At 31.4% G+C, this 20,636-nt stretch overlaps 2 protein-coding genes across 3 annotated transcripts in view; one reads left to right on the forward strand and one right to left on the reverse strand.

Annotated features, from left to right (window-relative positions):
* LOC111086558 overlaps positions 1–7,673 on the forward strand; it is a 9,938-nt gene extending 2,265 nt beyond the window's left edge. The window contains exons 3-7 of one of the 2 annotated variants that reach the window (XM_022389823.1): positions 1,585–1,671; positions 2,743–2,921; positions 4,386–4,520; positions 5,938–6,081; positions 7,027–7,673. In XM_022389823.1, coding sequence (XP_022245531.1) covers positions 2,773–2,921; positions 4,386–4,520; positions 5,938–6,081; positions 7,027–7,258 — 660 coding nt within the window. In that variant the 5' untranslated portion in view covers positions 1,585–1,671; positions 2,743–2,772 and the 3' untranslated portion in view covers positions 7,259–7,673. Of the gene's footprint in view, positions 1–17; positions 1,672–2,742; positions 2,922–4,385; positions 4,521–5,937; positions 6,082–7,026 lie in introns of those variants that run through there. The other variant, XM_022389824.1, reaches the window with a different exon arrangement.
* Positions 7,674–8,970: 1,297 nt separating this feature from the next.
* Positions 8,971–20,066, reverse strand: LOC106462525. Its single transcript, XM_013922459.2, has 11 exons — positions 18,690–20,066; positions 18,059–18,176; positions 17,693–17,752; positions 17,163–17,218; positions 16,610–16,754; positions 15,504–16,070; positions 14,261–14,372; positions 13,956–14,088; positions 12,691–12,805; positions 11,161–11,270; positions 8,971–9,674 (listed from the first exon to the last, which is right to left on the reverse strand). Exons 1-11 carry the CDS (start codon positions 19,799–19,801, stop codon positions 9,587–9,589), a joined length of 2,616 nt encoding a protein of 871 aa, XP_013777913.1. The 5' UTR covers positions 19,802–20,066; the 3' UTR covers positions 8,971–9,586.
* Positions 20,067–20,636: the final 570 nt, after the last annotated feature.

The raw sequence follows: 20,636 nt of genomic DNA on the forward strand, positions 1-20,636 counted from the left end.
ACCATCTCACTTAACACATTGTTATATAATGTAAATACAGGCACTCTTATTACTTTAAAGTAACCATCTCACTTAACACATTGTTATATAATGTAAATACAGGCACTCTTATTACTATAAAGTAACCATCTCTGCAAATCTAAGAATCTCGTATAGTGCTCATTGTAGTTGTTCGTACGATTGCAAAGAGTCCTATTGTTGATAGTAGCTTAAATTGGTCAGAGAAGCCAAGAGGAATCCTGAGAATACAAAACTGATTGTTGACTAAATGACCTGAAACTTGAAGACAGATGAGTAACCACATTACCTCTAATTTTGCTATTTCAAGTGTTTTTGGTTGATGAGGTTTCGTGTGCAGTTTTTCTTCATTGGATAACTTGAATCTTACATTATTAATTGATAACTTGAATTTTACCTGTATTCTTTCATCTATAGTATTTTACTTGAATCTTACCTTACATATACAGTACTTTAACTTGAATCTTACCTTACATCTAAAGTACCTTACCCGAATCTTACCTTACATCTAAAGTACCTTACCTGAATCTTACATGTATCCTTTCATCTAAAGTTCTTTACTTTCAACATTTGGAGATATAGTACTACAACAGAAGCAGCCAACAGGTAATAAGATTCCATAATTGTCTACGAAGCTCTTTTACAATGTAGTAATTGAACAGATACTCTGGTAATTGGATAATCTGACAAATGATATATAGTAATGATTACTTACAGTACTATAACATAAATATATAGATTATCTAACAAGAAATATGTATTGATAGTTAACTAAACACTATAATCTAAACATTTTAAAAGATACTCTGGTAATTAGATTATCTAACTAATAATACATAATATTGGCTACTTACAACTGCATGTTTTAAGCTTCACTAGTAATTAGGTGATTTAACTAATAGTGTTTAGCAATGGTTACTTAACAGTGTATTTTAACCATTTCAAAGGCTTCAGTTACAATTACGAAATCTAACATGCTGTGTCTGTACAGTGAAAGATTTTTCTATCACATCAAGCATGTTTGTATACAGTATAGAGAGGGGATAATCACAGTTTATAAGAATGATATATATACCAATGCAATGGTATGTAGCCATAAATGTGACCCAAGGTACCAGGCTATCCAATGCAGTGGTATGTAGCCATAAATGTGACCCAAGGTACCAGGCTATCCAATGCAGTGGTATATAGCCATAAATGTGACCCAAGGTACCAGGCTATCCAATGCAGTGGTATGTAGCCATAAATGTGACCCAAGGTACCAGGCTATCGAATGCAGTGGTATGTAGCCATAAATGTGACCCAAGGTACCAGGCTATCCAATGCAGTGGTATGTAGCCATAGATATGACCCAAGGTACCAGGCTATCCAATGCAGTGGTATATAGCCATAGATATGATTGGACAAAAGCATCTGATATTTAACAACTGGCAGAATACTTATCTGAGAGTTTTATTATTCCCATCTTTAAATATAAAAAAACAGTGAAATACATTTTGTTGGTTAAATAAGATCTAGAGTAATCAGCAGTTGATACAGTTAAATATATGTTTTTTGCTTTTTTAGGTAAGTAGGAGACGAGCCAGTGTTGCAACTTTCCACAGACCAACATTCTTAGAGCGATCTCCAGTTGGTAATGACACTTTTGTTGTGGTAAGGGATTCTTAGCTTTGAGTATTGGAACATAAGTATGATAATAGCACTTTTGTTGTAGTAAGGAATTTTTAGCTTTGAGTATTGGAAGATAAACATGTAATATAAAAGCAGATATGATGTGTTGTAGTTGAAGATTTTGTAGTATTTGAGATTTAGATAACAAATTTTGTTGATCTTTTTATCTTATTAATGTTTGTGTGGAGCAGGTCTCTAGGTATCTGAACCAGTGTGTGTGTTAGCTTCAGCATGGTTGTTCCTTTCTTGTAACTTGGTTGTTTGTATGCTTGTGTCAAAGTAAGGAGAGGTATGTTATTAATTGTTGATATGTCTATGTCAAACTAACAAGAGGTATGTTATTAATTGTTGATATGTCTGTGTCAAACTAACGAGAGGTATGTTATTAGTTGTTGGTATGCCTGTGTCAAACTAACAAGAGGTATGTTATTAGTTGTTGGTATGCCTGTGTCAAATTCATGAGAGGTATGTTATTAGTTGTTGGTATGCCTGTGTCAAACTAACGAGAGGTATGTTATTAGTTGTTGGTATGCCTGTGTCAAACTAACAAGAGGTATGTTATTAGTTGTTGGTATGCCTGTGTCAAACTAACGAGAGGTATGTTATTAGTTGTTGGTATGCCTGTGTCAAACTATGGAGAAATGTTACTAAACATACCATCTTTTTACAAACGAAGTTCAGCTTTAGAGAAAATTCTTGCGAGAGTTATAGATGTAAATCATTTTTTGCTGTACTTTCTTGTTCATACTCAAGTAAGATGAAAATAAATGAGGTGTAAAAACAAAGATACTATTGCCACTGGGCCTCCTTTGTAAACAAGATTATTATTGTCTCTTATAGTAACCAATGTTAAACAACTGTGTTTTGTGAGAAACCATATAATTGTTTTTACTTTGTTAGTTTTTTATTTCCACAATCCTTTAATGTGTTATTCAGAATGCTACTGTATTATTTTCATATTCGTTTCTTTAGCGTATCGGAAAAATGTGGTTTAGTACAAAGCCCAGTAATATTTAATATTGCTGAAATGTTTTAATTATCTCACATTAATAGGATAATCAATGCCATCCCTCTGGAGCACTTATGTCTTCTAGTAGTAGCATAGGATCGGTAAACTCATCTGTCACCACAAGTTCTGTTCCGTTAGGATCTGCTAAGTCGCCTTCTATACTTGATGAACAAGAAGATAATATCAGTGAAGAAAATGGATCACAAATTGAGGATAAAGAGAGGTTTTGTAGAAAAATAGAAAATATGCCCAAATTGTTCACAGTATTTGAATCAGGCTATCATTCAATGAGTTAATGGATTACTTTTGGATTATCATATTTCCCTGGTTTATTTTCAAAAAAGGAGACTTCTAAAGTTGTAACTTTTTCTTCTCAGATATTTTTTAACAAAATTCAATTCTAAGGTAGATGTGCACATATGATGTGAATGTAATAAGTGATTTTTTGTAAAATACTTTGATAACTGTTGGGCTACTTTTCAGTAATAATACCAATTGTCTTTCTTTTATACAGTAAAAAATATATCCAATTTTTACAAAGGATCAAGGTTTCCAAAAAGGAGGAGTTTCATACTGTGACTTGTACTGAATGATTGATTGTGTTAATATATATATTTTAACCTATGAAAAATTGTACCTAACAGAACAAAGTGAGACATTGATAACATTGAAAAGCAACATCCCTCTAGTGAAAATTAAAAACTATGAATGCTATTAACCCTATGTGCATAGGTGGTGGTCAAATTGTGCAAGCCCTGATCTTGTACAGAGTACCATTCAACATGGTATTGATGTCAGACTTATCAATTTTTCATGTTACTCTACCTTGCAACAACGTGTATTAGAGAAAATACTAGATACAATAAACATAGATACTGAAAAAAACAACTTTTGATGTACAATGAACAAAAAATACTTTTATTCTTTATGTGAACATTAACTTTCACTCCAACTTGTCAGACTGACTTTGGAATTTCAAAGTCCAGGACTGACCCCATGCACATTCAGTTAAAATGTTTCCCTGGGCATGATCTGTACCATTTATATCTAATATATATATTATAGTGGTAGCTAAGCATATTCTTGGAGTACTGAAGCTCCTGCTTAGACCTCGATTGGGTGTTATCCTCCCTTTCTAATATATCCTAAACACACTCAATAAGGTTCAGATCAAGAAATCTTGTTGGCCAATTAATCTGTCGATTGTTTCCTGTTTGAGATAAGAAATAATGATTCTTGGTCGTTATGAGTGGAAATTGTCATCAACTGAAACAAAGTTTGTTCTAAATGCACCAGCATAAGGTTTCATGATTGGATGGAGAATCTCATTTCTGTGCCCACTGTTGTGAGGGTGCTGTTTTTTGATGATATTTTCTTCCCTGTATACTGATTCCATGACAGAACACCCTCCATATCTTTTGTGTTCTACAACATAATGTGACATAACTCATCTCAAACATTCCCAGGTTGTTCAACAAAACACATTAACATGTGAAAAGAATAATTAAACTTTGATGTTAGTCACAGACAGGAAGTTTACTGATATCAGTAAAATGTTTATCCTCAGCAAAAGTTAAGTAGTGTAGTTTGTATGAAGTAATACAACAAGGAAGTTTGATGAAGATGAGATTTTTCCCAAACTGTTTCACATAGAAAAATTATACAAGTTCCAAATTATGCATTTCAGTGCTAAAAATACAGTGACAGATCACCTAAGTGAGAAGAGCATGGATAAAAAAGAAATTCAAGGTACACAAGAAGTAAAAGAGGAAACATCGCTAAGAAGTAATAATGTTTCAGGAGCTGAGTTGGAAAATCCTGAGTAAGCTCTATTATTTTCACAATAAGAAACTAGCTGTTTTTCAATTTCATCATAAGTTCTTTGATAACTTTTTTTTTTCAAGCCATGATATATTATGATTAAATGAATTCCAAGTATTTTTTTCATGATGGTAACCAAATTCTTACTATAGAATTTGAATACAATATTTCAACATTTGGAATAGGTGCTTTTATTATTTGAGACAAAAAATGCTTTTTCAACATTTATTTATTTTTGTAAATTAAAAGTTTTTTTTTTCTCCATGATTAATCATATTTTCCTCCTGTTAACATTCGGAATCAGCATTATACCTATACAAGAAACTATGCAAGTTCACTTTGTAAATTTAATTGAACATATTAATAATAAGTTATACATACTTTTGTGACATACATATAAATGCATTTGTCTTAGGCATCAGCTAAATTCTCTGATAAGATTTTTCTCTTAAACAAGATGCTGAGAAGTTCATTGAAAAATTACTAAGTTCAAGGCATAGAATATTAACAAAGGAATATATTTTGGCTATTATTATATAGACTGTGTGAGAGCCATTGACTGAGATTGTCTAAACCTAATTATACATTTTCATACATGTAAGTTTTTTTTATTGGTTGAATTGTGCTGGGCTAGCAGTAGCTAATATGAGAAAGCACTTGTATCATTATAGATGTGAATTGTTTGATTAGTTTTTGTTTTCAGTGTGTGTTGTTATAGACCTTAACTGTATGTTATTCTGAGTTTGAGATGATTACATAATGATAGCTAACAATGTTACTCAGCATTCATGGATAAATGAATGATACCCACTTTTAGAAAACCCAGTTATGAATTAAAATAACTACAGTAAATGAACAAGATTCACAAGTTTCATCTATATAATCTTTAGTATGAAACAATACTGTGCTTGAGATCTTTATGTAACATAAATGGTGGCCCAAAAGGTTCAGATAAGACTGGCTATTGGAACTACAAACTTTGGCATAGCTGTGAATTTAATGAAATAAAGGCCATATAATTTAAAAGTGAGTAATTCCTCATTAATCTCAGATAGGTTTCGAACTACAAATGTGTACGTGTGTTTGTCTGTATGTGCATTTTCACCAACATATGCTGCAAGAAATTGTCTGTCACTAAGTCACCTGTAACAGTTGAGGAAAAAATTGGTGTGAATGTAAAAAAAAGAAAATTACCCTTTTTTTAAAGTGTATTGGTTGTTACATCACCTGTTTGGTAATGAAGGTGTAAGTATAGAGTTAATGTTTTAACATTATTTATGTATTTAATTATTTTTTTTTAGTCATTGTAACAAAGTTTAAATAACAACAAATGATAGTTATGGTTGGAGTGTGAAAACTAAATTGATACAAGTTAAAATTATTTAAGATCTTGGAATAATTGGACAATTTATTTCCAGCCTTTCTAAAAATGATTCACCAGATGGCCCAACAAACTATTCCCACGAACAAGCCATGGGGTTTAACAAAAGTCTAAATAAAGATTCAGAAATAATTGATGATGAAATATTGGAGGAACACTTGGCTGTCAAGAATAGAAAGGTGTATGTATTTGTTTAATATAAAATATGTGTACTTTCAAATGCAAGGAGTGAGGTACCTCATACTGTCATCTTTCCAAATTTAAAGAAACTTACCCATTAAAAATCATGTTTATCAGTTCTACGTATTGTCAGTAAACACAGAATTTTAAAGTTATACTTTTTTTTAAAAAACATTCTAAGAATTTAATAATCCAATTATGCATATCAATATTTGTTTTATTGATTGAGAAAACTGTAATGAAGATAAGTTACTTGGGATGATAGTAAAAGTTTGCTGAGAAAACTCAACATTGAAGCAAAATCTGCATGAAATATATATTGCAAACACCTTTAATAAAAAATATCAAACTTTATGGTACCTCCATTTTCTCTTAAGTAAACACAACTTTTCTCATTCAAAGCCACCAACTCTGTGCACATCTGCCATTTATAATCGCTAGCCACCATATCACTTTAAAGATTTCCCAAATTGTTATTAGAATTATTAATAAAAGAAGTACTGTTATTGACAAATATTGAACTACTCTTAAACACACCACAAACTCCCTTCAAATAAAACTTTGGCTGTTTTTGTTATTTCCTGCTAGCTTTCCCTTCTTTTTTATTATATTAAACGTTCAAAGTAATTGCTGTCACAGAAAACCATTAAAGATTCATAACCCAAAATGTTTTTTGTCCTCTTGTTTAATCCATTTGTATTTCTGACACTTGTAATACATTAAGATTTTAAGATCTAGCTTACCATCAGTTCTTTTTTCTTCTTCTAAATTTAATGATTTTAAAAAAGGCTTACTTTATAATTATGTGTTTAATTACCTTGTGAAAATTTGACATGCTGAATCTAGCTTTTATCACGTAAAGTTAGTATGATTTTGATAACATCATCTCTTACATTAAATTATTCTTACTGTATTGTGTGGTAACACTTTCTTTCATTCCTTTCAGAAAAGAGTGCAGATCCTTTATACACGGATTATGTAAAGAAATTATAAACTTGGACAGTGCAACATTACGCCAAAGGTTTCGTTTAGGTTTGAGTGTGATTTTGGTTATTGCTGGATTATTTAGCCTACTTATAACATTATTACCAAGCCAAGCTACAGCCAGTTATTCTGACACGTATACTGAAGAAATGATCAAACCTGTGTTTTCCTCATTTGGAGCTCTGGAAAGTTGAAATAATACCACTTTAGCAGATTTTCATTGTATAAAGTTATGTACTAATCAGCTATATTTATTTCAGAAATATCTACAATAAAACTTAGAGATCCGATAACTTAATATTTTTTTTTAAATTATAAGTGAAAGTTTGCTTTAGATCAAAATATAGTATTTTTTACCTATTATATGATTAAATTGATAGCCAAATATTATAACGCTTTCTTCATATAAAGTTTTAAACTTGTACAAAACAATTTCTGTATAACTAATTCCTTTAATACCAAATATCAGTTATTGTTGGGATTACTGCTTAGACATCTGCCTTGAAATTGTTCTACAGATAAACGAATTTATATTATTCAGTACGTTGTTGTCCAACGAAGGCTCTGTAAGATGGCCGAAAGCTTGCAATTAAAAGTTTTTAATGTAGATGAACAGTCCACACGTATCTTACTTAATTACTCCTTTGATTTTTAAGATGTTAAAATCATTCACAAAAAAAACAGAGTAGAAAAATTAAATTTTGAATACATTCTTCTCTCTAATCACTATACACCCTACACGTACAAGAATTCATGTTGTATAACAAAATCTCCACTCGAATGCATCAAGTTACTTTCTGTCTTTCCTCTGGTACACTTGCACTATAACTTCTTTTTAGTGATATCAAACAAAATCTACACACACTACCTTTGCACCAAATCCAAAGCAGAACTGTACTTTTGCATATTGTACAACACATTGTTGAATCTTTGGATGGCATTCTCGAAGCAGAGAATGATAATGTTGATATGCACAAAGCAAGTGTACATAATATTAAAACTAGTTTCATACCAACAATAGCTCGGACTAAAAGATTAATATTCAAGTAGTAATAACATAATGTTACCCCATTTAGTTAAGCTAAATTTAACCATTTAATCTGAAGATCTTGTAACCTTATAAACAGATTAAGTGTTAAATTTTCCTTTGTATATGATTTAAAAGCTTTTTATTTATTTTTAATTTGTTGGCCTCTTATGTTTCTTTTGCTGTTCAACAGAACTTTTATTTTAAAAAATCATATTTAATTTCTTTAAGATTTTCAAATTATTAAAAATTGTTAATTTAAAAAAGGGGGAATTGGGTATCTTCAAACAAAATACAGAAACAAGATAGGTAGCTTAATGTGAAAATGCAATTACAAAAAAGTAAACAAAGAAGCTTAAGGTTTGAGACATGGTGTTGACATTATTTCCTCTCCTAAATATCACAGCTTTTAGACATGGAGTCAAAATTGAGATTTGTAGCTTGAGAAAAATAATATCATTACTATGTCTCAAGCCTTAAGCTTTTTTTATAGTTTTAGCAACAGGATGACCATTCTTATGTACATCTCATTATGTATCTTAATCAACAATGAAAGATATTTTTCCAAATCTCTAAAAGTTCATTATTTCTGATTTAATTTAGCTCAGAAAATTTATAATCGATGTACAGTGCTGTCCAAAACAACTTCCTGTACTTTTATAAGAAATTGTTCACACAAAAATATCACTTCCAGAACATATGTACTTTTCTTTCACATATTAGTATTCAAAGTTAGGACTACTTATTAAACACTGCAAAATTTGTTTTATTTATACTTGGAAAAGCACAATTTTTTTATTTTCAAAAAACAAGTCATGAAAGGTGTTTGTTAAATTCGCTTACTAGGGACTAAAGAAATACACTTGTTGAATTCTCCAATTACTGGGAAAGCTAGTTTTATTGAACAGCTAAAAACAATTTACATAATAAGCCAATAAAAAAAAGAGATCAAATACACAAAGTACTTCTTCTTCTGAAGTTAAAAGTATATAAACAAAACTGCTAATATTTCTTATGCAAACCTAATTGCCGATTTCTTTATTCAGAATTAATTTTTAAATAACCTTAAATCAGTCTTTTACAACTACAAAAACTATTTCTATTTTGAACTTCTCAAACACTGTAGCTGACTAAACAAATCTTAAAGGTAAGTTACATAAAATCATCAACAACACATACCTAACTTAACCGTATATATACCTAACCAACTACTACATATACTCTAGTTATTTAAAACAGAAATAATTACCCAGGTCACCTAAAACCTTACAAACCAATGGAATTAATAATGTATAAGAAAATTTTATCAATTAATCATAAAAAAATCAGAAATATCTTTCACAACTTGATCCACTGAGACAATGTTCTTAGATCTTTTGAAATACAAATACAGGATAAGCTAACATTAACTACTTCATTTTCTGAGTCATTGATAGAAATTGACAATACAAAAGTTATGATAAAATAACCTGTAACCATTGTTCATAAAGTCCAATTACTTCTGTTTTCCAGATGGTTTGGTCTTTTCTGACTGTTTCCTAGACACAGTCTTATTTTTACCACTGTATTTCTTCTTGTCGTCCCTAGGGTAAAAAGTTACACAACCCAGTTTACACATTGTTAATATTTCAACACAAACTACAAAATAAGCTTACTAAAACCTTGCCCTTCAAGAGAAACAAAAAAAATGGAATTTGTTTTAATTAAGACAAACAGCAGAATGCACTCTCTTAACATTTTAACTAGTTTCAAAGTACTTATATTTATGTATTCCTGCTAAAGCCCCCCAGTGGTATGTCTGCAGACTTAAAACACTAAAAAACCGGGTTTCGATACCGTGGTGGGCGGAGCACAGATAGCCCATTGTGTAGCTTTGTGCTTAACTTCAAAACACAAACAATTCTGGCTAAAGAGTTAAATAGTAATTTGATTACACTATACTAATCAACTTAGAACTGAGAATCACATATACAGACCATGAAAAGTGAAAATCAACTACATTACAGTTCTGGCCACAACTATACAACACGACAATCAACTACATTACAGTTCTGGCCGCAACTATACAACACCACAATCAACTACATTACAGTTCTGGCCGCAACTATACAACACGACAATCAACTACATTACAGTTCTGGCCGCAACTATACTACACGACAATCAACTGCATTACAGTTCTGGCCGCAACTATACAACACGACAATCAACTACATTACAGTTCTGCCCGCAACTATACAACACGACAATCAACTACATTACAGTTCTGGCCGCAACTATACAACACGACAATCAACTTGTATTCTGGGAATCATGTATATAGGCTAAGCAGTTATTCTCCATGGCAAAATGAAACTACATAAAAGTGAACTTAAAATCAAACTTTCTCACAAATGTTAAATTCAGTAGCTTTTAAAGAATGGTGAAGTTCAAACCAAACTATGACTTTCCAAAACAAGTTGAAGCTCAGACCAAGATAGGTCTCATCCCATAAAATTAGCTAATCCATATTTTACTAACAAAAACTTGCACCAAACTATGAAGTTTGTATAACAGAGGGACATTTGTACCAAAGAAAAGTCAAGCTCAAACCAGGACAAGGCTTCCATATTAAAGTAAGGCTCAAACCAGGACAAGGCTTTCTTAGCAAGACCAGAAATGAACATTCCATAGCAAAGTAAAGCTCAGTTCATGTTAGGATTTTCCACAGTAAGTTGAAACACAAACCAGGACACAGCTTTCAATGGCAAGTTGAATCTCAGAGCATTCCACAGCAAAGTGAAATTCAAGTCTAGCTATGTCTTTCCATGCAAAGCAGTACTCGGGTCAAGTTATCTATAGCCTTTTAAAAGCGGAGGTGTAGAAACAAATGTTTCATCAGCCATAACTGTAACAAATTTTTCTTTCTGTGTCACTTATATTTTCTAGCTGGCATTACCCAATAAATGTACAAAAGTACTTATGTAGTTTTAAAAAGTGAGGTGGTTTGTCAAGAATTTAAACTTATGTATCAAATATATTCAGAAATCTGTTAATATAAGCTATATTATTTCATCTAGTTTAGTATACCTGCTCATATGGCTTTTTTCCCTGCAGCCTTTGCCTCCTTCCCAGTAAGCAGTCCGTTTCTTTGTCATATACGAGAAGCATCTCTTACATGGCTTATCACTAGCATAAGCCTACAAAGTAAGAAATGACATTTGTTATGTAAAAAAAAACAACTAGTATTAGAAACAACAACAATAAATCTGTGATATTTGTTATGGTACTCATCTTGAGTTCACAGCTATGGAGAAAATGTTGTTAAAATAAATAACAGAAAAATACTACAATTCCAAATTACTATACACACTGTATAAAGTAGGATAACCACTGAAACATAACAATGGTCAAATATCTGTATTTAAAAATCATCATTTACATACCAGTGAAATGTACAAAAAACCAACAGATCATCAGTTATATTCAAATGAAATTTAAACAAAACCAAAGGATGAATATGAAACAGTAACTTACTCTACCATGAAAAACAGTTCCATGAACATACAAAAATTTGTTTACCACAGTCACATAAGCAGCATTATTAGTATAAACAATTCTGGACATGACTTAGCTGGTCACGTGGTCAAGCATGTTAACTCTATGCATATAGGCTCAGTAAATTTGACCAACTTTAGAATAAACATGTAATCATGAAACTATACATCAGTGGTTTCCAAATTGTGTCCTAGCAAGTTTCTAGGGGTGTCACGAGAAATCCACAAATGATTAATAATTAACATAAAAAGAAACTACAAAAAATATTGCATGTGGCAGCAAAAATCAAGGTGAATGAGTTAGGGTGTCATCAGTGAAAAAAGAGTGGGAACAACTGCTGTACATACTTTAACTCTTAAATGTAATAGGTGTATTTCCATAAAATTAGGCAAGCTTTCAGTAAGAATTACAAGTGTTGTACTAAAAAAAAAATCAGGATGTTTTAATGTAGTATTTTTACTAAAGATTTGTTTGTGAACTTTCTTTTAGTTTATTGCTTTACCTTAGAACCTTTCACAGTGACCAATATATCTTCAGTGTTTAGGGTAAACAAATGGATCAGGTTACAATCATGTAACCAGCTTCCCTACCAAGTGATCACAAATTTTTTTTAAGTTTTGTTAGCTAACCTAATAAGCTTATAATTTTCACATTCAATTAGTTTTGTTAAAAAAAAATATATATATATAAGAATGAATAAAAAAATATGCATAAAAAAACAAGAAATTTAGTACATACTTTAGCCTTGAGACCACATGCATTCAGATATCAATAACCCTATGTTTCTCACTATGTTGGTTGTCCAAAGAATAATTAATGTAGCATTTTTAGAACACAAAAAATAAGGCACTAGAACATAATGTCCTACATTTCCTCTGCCTTTCTAAGATACAAGTAGGTAAAAACTGTTAGCTGCTTGGAGTTGGACAATAAATATGAGGCAAACTAAGTGAAATATTAATCATTAACCGAGACATCAGGAAGTAGCAATACACACACACAAAAAGATTAACAGTATAGACTTTATTCCAAGTAAGAAAGATTATAAAAATAAAATAATACCTGTTCTTTTGCACAGAAACCACATATCATTCGAGTAGCTAGCTCCATATCATGGTCCATCTCCTTCTCATCATGGCACAAGTCACACGGGTAAGCCTTGCCACAACAGGGAAACCTAAAAACATACATCATAAGTTTTTGCTCACATCTTGGGCAGAATATTTAGAAAGCACTATGAGATCCTTGTCTACTAAAAGCTTGATATGGACAAGTAACTTGAAGGTGTTTTTGCTCACATTCACTTAACAACACACTTCATGTAAACCTAATACTATATTAGCATATAAAGATTATTTATAATTTAATTCTAGTAATTCAATACAAATTTCTGGATCAGTTTCTTTCATTATGAAAAATGATAAAAACTGACATTTTCCTGTTGCAGGATACCACATTTAATATTTTATACAGTTTCACACAAAATAACAATAAAGAAAAAAATGCTTAATTGGTTTTTGAAGAGATTTTTCTTTACCTATCAATTCTTTCTTGTTAGCAAAATAAAAATCTCGATCAGCTTAGTATGATTAAAGCCTTGATTTTGATCAGCTTAGTATGATTAAAGCCTTGATTTTTACAACATATTTATTACTCTTTCCAAAACAGTCAAATTTTTTTGTTTAATATTCAAATGTCTTCAGTTCAGTATATGATGCAAAGTTAGAAACAAACACTTTTAAGATGTACTTTTATTCCACCATAACATATGTTTATCTTGTATCTTTATTTCATTCATCTTAAAAACCCCTAGGAGGGATCTCCATCACCTGTTAAACACGTATGTATAAATTGTTTTAAAACAAACTGTTTCTAGTTCCATGATTTTGTTGGTTAAAGGATATCTAATATTAAGTACTAGTGAGGTACCCTAAGTATTTTACATAAAAAATGAGACATTTCATCAATATTTTTTGTTCAGTTTTGACATCAAGTGTTGTAACGTGCAAAAACATGAATTCACTAAATTTAACGCAATTTGTGGACCCTATCAGCAATGAATGGCATAAAAACAAGTCAATAATTTGAAAGTTTACAATACATTTTAACTCATCTTTTTAATCATTAGTGACAAGTTAATCTATGTCTTACTACAGACCTTCATCTTGTTCAATTTAAATGCTACGTATGCGAGACACTTTAGCATCATATAATTTTTTAACCTTATTAATCTGTAGAGATTTTTGAATGATGCTGTAGTTAGCTTTTGTTATATTTAACAACTCAAGTATCCTCAGCTATGTTTATACAGCAAAAACATATTGTACCTTAACCAACGAAAGCTTTTCTTGTAATGCTTGCAAGTTCCATTTTCAGGTAGAGGTTTTCCATCTTGAATAACAGGGTCCTTTACTATTTTGTCTTTTCGTTGTAATCGAATCAACTGCACTTGACCTTTGTCTGTAAGAAGAAATAATAAGTTTATCACAACTAAACACATTATCTATACAGAAGTTTCATCATCAGGCTATTTCAAGCTTATCACCATAATTTGACATTTATTTTTAATCTGTGTTGAATATATTACTTCAAAAAATAGTAATTAGTAACATCAATGAAAGACATGGCTTACCAAATCTTTCAGTTTGTTGAAGTTGACTAAATTTCACTGTATCAGCAAAGATGGCAAATTTAACATTACAAAAGTGGCACCAAGTGTTCGTAGCTTGTCCATAATGTATTCCCTAAAAGGATAAGAGACAAACATATTTACATTTAACTTAGCAACCACAATAATACAGTCAAAAACAGGCAAGTTTAACATTACAAAAGTGGCACCAAGTGTTCGTAGCTTGTCCATAATGTATTCACTAAAAGGATAAGAGACAAACATATTTACATTTAACTTAGCAAACACAATAATACAGTCAAAAATCTACTGAACAGTTGAATTAAAGAAACTAAGTTTTGTTCAACTAAGTGTTAGAGTTTTGAGTGATTTGTTACATAAAATGACATTACTAAAGAGGAATTCTTACATCATCAAAATAAAAAGGACATTTTTGTATATTTGTGTATTCCCTCCCTAAACTATTCTAAACAGACTACACATAACATGGTAAAATAAAATCATCTGTCAAAAGTCATGTATTATTAATATTCCATAACAGTTTTTGACATGATCCTATAGTAGATATTGAATGAAATATAACTGGAAAACAGTTTTTAGTTTTATACAGACAGTACTTTTTTTTTTATTAGTTTGTCTGTTGGATAAAACTTTTGAGAGCTATGTTAGGTCTCTTTAGATAAAGTGTGAAACAAATGATAGTATTTTCAGTTGCCATGAAAAACTATATACCTTGTGTTAGATCTTTTTAACCTGCATTTTACACAACATAGCACAAGTGCCCAACTTCTGTATTAAACAGCCGATACACACACACACACACAAATCAAGCAAGCATAAGTGAGTAAAATCCATTAAATAATAGCCTTGAAAAACACAACATGGGGCTCATAAAGCACATGGTATAGGCGCACTTGTACCATACAGGTCATGCTATGTAGTGCTTATTATCCAATCAAACAGAGTTACAATTAATTTCTAACAATGTGCATGACTGATTAGTCCTTTGTCTCCACTGTGTGCTGTTGCCTGCATCTATTTTTATGCATAACACCCAACTGCATTAGTAAAACCCCATGAATTAGTTCATCTGATTTACAAATATTATGTTTTTCAATAATGATGTGTAAGAAATCAGTATATATTTCAAAACTTCTTATTCTTTCTGAACACATTCAAAGATAAAAAATCAGCATCCATATTGAAAGTTACACATTTATAAATAAACAAAAATCAATGTTCTTACTGTCATAGTCATCTGCTTGTTGCAGTTAAGACAACACACGTTCAGTTCACACTTCATCAGAGGGAGGTCAACAGCCTGACAACCTACGAGATCTAAGTAACCAAGAACTGGTGAAAAATGATGAAGAATTGATGCACGAAAAGCCACCTGCTGCACGTGATGACACTTTGTACATTGAATAACATTGTTATGTCGAGATGGGGTAGAGATCTCATGTCTTGTTTTACATCTAGAACACTGGACTGTTACATCAATTTTCTGGCATACAAGTGTTGCCACGTTCTCCCCAAGCTGTAAATTATGTAATTTCACCTCTGTACCTCGTTTAGGTGTAGACAGAACTTCATTACTGGAGCCAGTATTCTCTCTTCCATCAATCTCAAGCACTTGAGTTTTATTATTCTCTTCCAATTTTTCACTTTCTTTTGAATAATCAGTTTGGTTCAGCTCTGTGGTATTGTCTTCATATGTATGGTCACCATCAATATTTTGTTTATTTCCATGAGAAAGTTCTTCAAATGGTACAAACTCAATCCCTGCAGCTTGGGCTTCTCTCTCACGTTTCACCTGTATATATATAGGGGTCCATTTATCAAAATCATTCACAATAGGACTTTTTTAACTCGATTCATTTTATAATCTCCTTATGTTTATGAAAAATTAATAATTAAAACATAACATGAGATTTGGCCTACACATTTTTTTACTTCTTACCAGCTATTATTCGATACAATATTTAATCAGAATATTTTCCCTTCTTGTAATACTATCAATAATTGTGCTATCTTATTATTCTAAGTTTTTTTTATTGTAAGCAAATTTCACAATGTTACCACATGACGAGTTTTAGAGCTTTACCTGATCATGCAAGTTAAACATTACTACAAATTCATTGAATACATATCCATAACTAACAACTCGTGAATCAGGTGGAGTTTCATTTATAACCTATCATTTACAGTCCAGTAATTTCTATTCAAAATCACAGTCTTATGTAACTGTAACTAACACTGTATAATGATCACACAACTGATAATGAATGAAGTTCATAATTCAAATGTATCATCAAGATTAAAACAAAAGACAAAGTTTAACAAATTACTCACCATCCTAAGCCCTTCTATAAACATGTCTTCCAAGCTTTTATCCAACCAACGAAGAAATGGTCTGAAAGTCAACCCAACTTCCCCAACTTTCTGCAAATCATCATTTCTCTGAAATAACCATTTCTGGATATTCTTGTTCAAGAATCTGAAAAAAAAAATTTTGATTAAGTAAAATGCATATATGAAGTATTTCTTCTATGCTATTAATGATTAATCTAACATCTGTACTGTAAAGAGCAAATAAACCTTAAAAGGAAAAAATCAGCTTATGTTTAGATATTAACATCAAAAATTACATTTCCTGATATTCATCCTTCTAATGAAATATGTCACGAGAATTAGCCAAACATCTTCCTGATTTCACACAAATTCAAAAACTTGTTAAATAAGTTTCTAAAATCGTACACAAGTGGACTATTCCTGCCTCACATTAATACCAGACAATGTATGCACATGTTTATTCCATATCAAAATTAAGTTCAAGTGATTTTGCACAAAGAATATTTTCTGTATAAATCCAAGTATCAACCTTACATTTCAACAGTGTACTCACCTTAGCAGCTGTTCTGGTAGAACATCATCTTCATCTACAACCATCACCTTACAGGGCTGGTCATGAAAAACATTTAGAAAAATTGTGAACTCTGAGTGTAGACAGTGTATAATAAGTAAGATTGACAAAACAGAAATGTGTAAACTTAAAACCTATAAAAGGACAGATCACTCAGTGTCACATAAAATAGTTCCTTTATTAAAACTTTACAATAAAAACAATTTTTGTTTAATAACACGTTTGTCACCTTTTTAAGCTTGAAGAAACAGACCAAACCTTGACATTAAATGAACAGTTACTTTGTTCCAAATTTGTATCTTAGAAAATAAAAGGTACAGGATCATTTCAGGCAGTGACCAACCTTACTCACTGTGCTAATGTTTTTATGAATGGAGGATCCTTTCAGAATTTTTTTATTTTTCTCCATTAACATAATACAACTTGAAATAAAGAATTTTTATGTAACCAAATGCTACATTCCCATAACTTTTGATTATTCAAGAAGTTAAAATTACAAAACAAATCCATACCTTTTGTGGATAATCTTTCTCAAATACTACTTCCAAATCAATAGAATTCAAATCAAATGGCTGAATAAAAGAAAATAACACAAAATGTATAATATGTACATGTATAGACATAGTTACATTTATAAGAACATTGCCAGTAAAGACATCTAAATTATATTTAATATAAGCACAATAATTAATGATATATATATATGTATGTATAAATAATACATATAGGTTTACTTCAAAATTAAACATGTGATTCTTCTAGTCCCTGAATTTAGGAGTAAAACTGACAAGAGGGGGGGGAGAGATGACTTTTATGTTTAAGCAATGGATCAAGAAATACTTTCACAACATCAAGTACTAAAAGATCAATTTACTAACCCAGTCAGGATCAGTCGGCATGAATCTTACAAGAAATGTAGATTCACTACTATTGTTCACATCACAAAGTTGACGATAGTGAGGAAATCTTTTCTTAAGCTGCATTATCTCCATCTCCCTAGTAATTAAGCAAAAAATATGTACACCATAAAAGAACAAGCACATGGAATTCAAGACAATAATTAATGACCAACAAAGCCTCCAATATCATCTAATATGACTACAACTGAATGATATAATTGATTACCTAAAAGCAGCATCTACATTAAGTAAACCATCCAATTAATCTAAATTACAATTGTCATACAAATAATCAACTAATCAAAAGTTGTGTTTCCAATTATCTGTCTACTACTGTAACTAATTTTGAACTTCTGACTAGAGGGAAGACAATTGGCTGGCAGAACCCACCACCAGCTTTGTAGATACAGTGGTTAGAGGAACAGCATACTAATTGATTAAACAAATGTTATCGAGTAATGGAACCATTAATTAATTGAACAACAAATAATTAAGCTATATTAGTTTTAATTTTCTGATACTAAGAAATCACTCATGTTAATAACTATTAATTGTAAAAAGTTATAAGCATTAGTCACTTTATTAGTAACAGAAGAAAAACAAAAATTACCTTAATTCCATAAGATCATCTGGTGACAAACTTTCTAACACAAGCTTTTTTCTTAAAAGAGGGACAGACATTTGGCATCTTCCAAGCATCTCTTTTTTAACACTGGAAGTTGATCCTCCATCAGGTTTTTCGTGTTCAGTGTGTGAAGACTGTTCTGAACATTCCTTCTGGATTGAGATATTACATACTGGTAGCTCAGATGATGCATCAGACTTTAAGGTCTGAAGCTCTAATGATTCTGTCCCCATTAATTTTTCATCATTAGAAATTTCATAATGCTTCATGGAGGCTTTCTTGGAATCATGGAGAGAATCTTTAGCTTGCAAAGCTTTGGAATTTGAATGTCTGAAATAGCATCTATCTCCATAATGGCAAAATCCATAATGTTTGAAAAAATAACAATTTCTCCTTTTCTTTGGAATGTTTTGTTTGTTTTCCACAACAGTATTGGTACAAAACTGAAGGCATGTATCATTTTTATGGTCTGTATTAACTTCCTCAAATTCTTCGTGTTCCTTTTCAACTGAGGTCTTCTCCTCAGCTAAATCTGATGAAGGTTTGCATGTGTTTGTAAAACTTTCTGACAAACGTCTTTTATTTTTCTGGGTTGTTGGGCCTTTAGGTTTAAACTGAGTAGGAGTATGTCTATATCTGCAAAACTTGCCATATCTACAAAATCCATTTTGCCAATAATATCTACAGACACCCTTTGGAATATTAATTTGCTCTTCTGTTTTTCCAACTGGATATGATTTTGAAACAAATGTTGGTCTATAATGCCTGGATTTGAAACACTGCCCACTGCTAGTACTGCAATATGGCGACTGTTTCTCTTCTGATAGGCCTGTATCTTCGTGAGTTTCCTTGGCTTTCAAGCGAGCTTCATATTTGTTACATCGACTGTCTTCTATATTTAAAGATTCCAAGCCTTCTGTCAAAGAATGCGATTTCACTGTCGAAAGGTTTACTGCTTCATTGTGATTGGTTTCACTTTCTCCTGACAGGTTGTATTGAAACGTTTTGTCTTTAAATAACTTCGAATTTTTACCCTCTTTACTCACACAGCCATTTTCAGACAGAAAAACTTCACTTTGATTGGCACTAGAGTTCATGTGACGAAAGCGTTGAATTCTGTTAATAAAAAGGCTTAACTTAAGGTTTAGTTAAGCGCTTGGCCCAAACTACAAAATCCTGAAAAAGTGAAGTTAACACACAATCTTACTGAAGCAAATACGAAAAACTGTTAGACGTTATCAAGTTTCGTATATATCTCAGTTTTACTTAGTGTAACTTCCAAAGTTCAACTTTGTTCAAGATTGCACCACGTTGCAGCAACTGACGCTTATTCGCTATAGTATTATACAGCACTTTGTTGCTATGTGGTAACAACACACTCAAGGACGAACCACTGGCTGTAACTTTCAAAGGTTAATTTCGTAAAAGATTGCACTACGCTGAGGTAACTGACGCTCGCTCTAAAATACAATACTGTGTTATGACATATCTTTACCTATACATTTGCCCATCTATTTACATATAATGCTATAAAATAGGTATTTGAATTTACAAGAGTTGACCTATTTGATGTAACTTAGACAAAAACAATTACAAAAATATCACGTTATCGTATTTCTTTTCAGTGACCAAATATTTCGCCATAAAAGGGGGGGGGGGGTGAGCTATATTATTAATGTTATAATTAGATGTTTGCTGGATGGAGATGCTAATTGTGATATATGATAACGATAGATTTATAAAGTTCATAAAATTTATATAATAATCTACAACGCAAGGTGTTTGGAGTAATGAGAAGACATATTATAAATACTGTTACGACCCTAGGAGGATCGGGGAACATCACGAATAATGCAGTATTTGATAGACGCCCTCTATTCCTGTATATAAGCGCGCCAGATAAAGCGAGACAATTAATTTATCCTATTTATT

Source organism: Limulus polyphemus, unplaced genomic scaffold (genome assembly GCF_000517525.1).
Source record: "Limulus polyphemus unplaced genomic scaffold, Limulus_polyphemus-2.1.2 Scaffold1190, whole genome shotgun sequence".
NCBI classification, from domain to species: Eukaryota; Metazoa; Arthropoda; class Merostomata; order Xiphosura; family Limulidae; genus Limulus; species Limulus polyphemus.

What these genes read in the sequence shown, in the direction of transcription:
- LOC106462525 (XM_013922459.2), bottom strand. Translation starts at nt 19,801, where the DNA reads ATGAACTCTAGTGCCAATCAAAGTGAAGTTTTTCTGTCTGAAAATGGC. An exon ending in GATGATCTTATGGAATTAAG is followed by an intron (nt 18,177 to 18,689) that starts GTAATTTTTGTT and finishes CTTAATTACTAG; the next exon opens with GGAGATGGAGATAATGCAGC. An exon ending in CTACCAGAACAGCTGCTAAG is followed by an intron (nt 16,755 to 17,162) that starts GTGAGTACACTG and finishes TTTTTTTTTCAG; the next exon opens with ATTCTTGAACAAGAATATCC.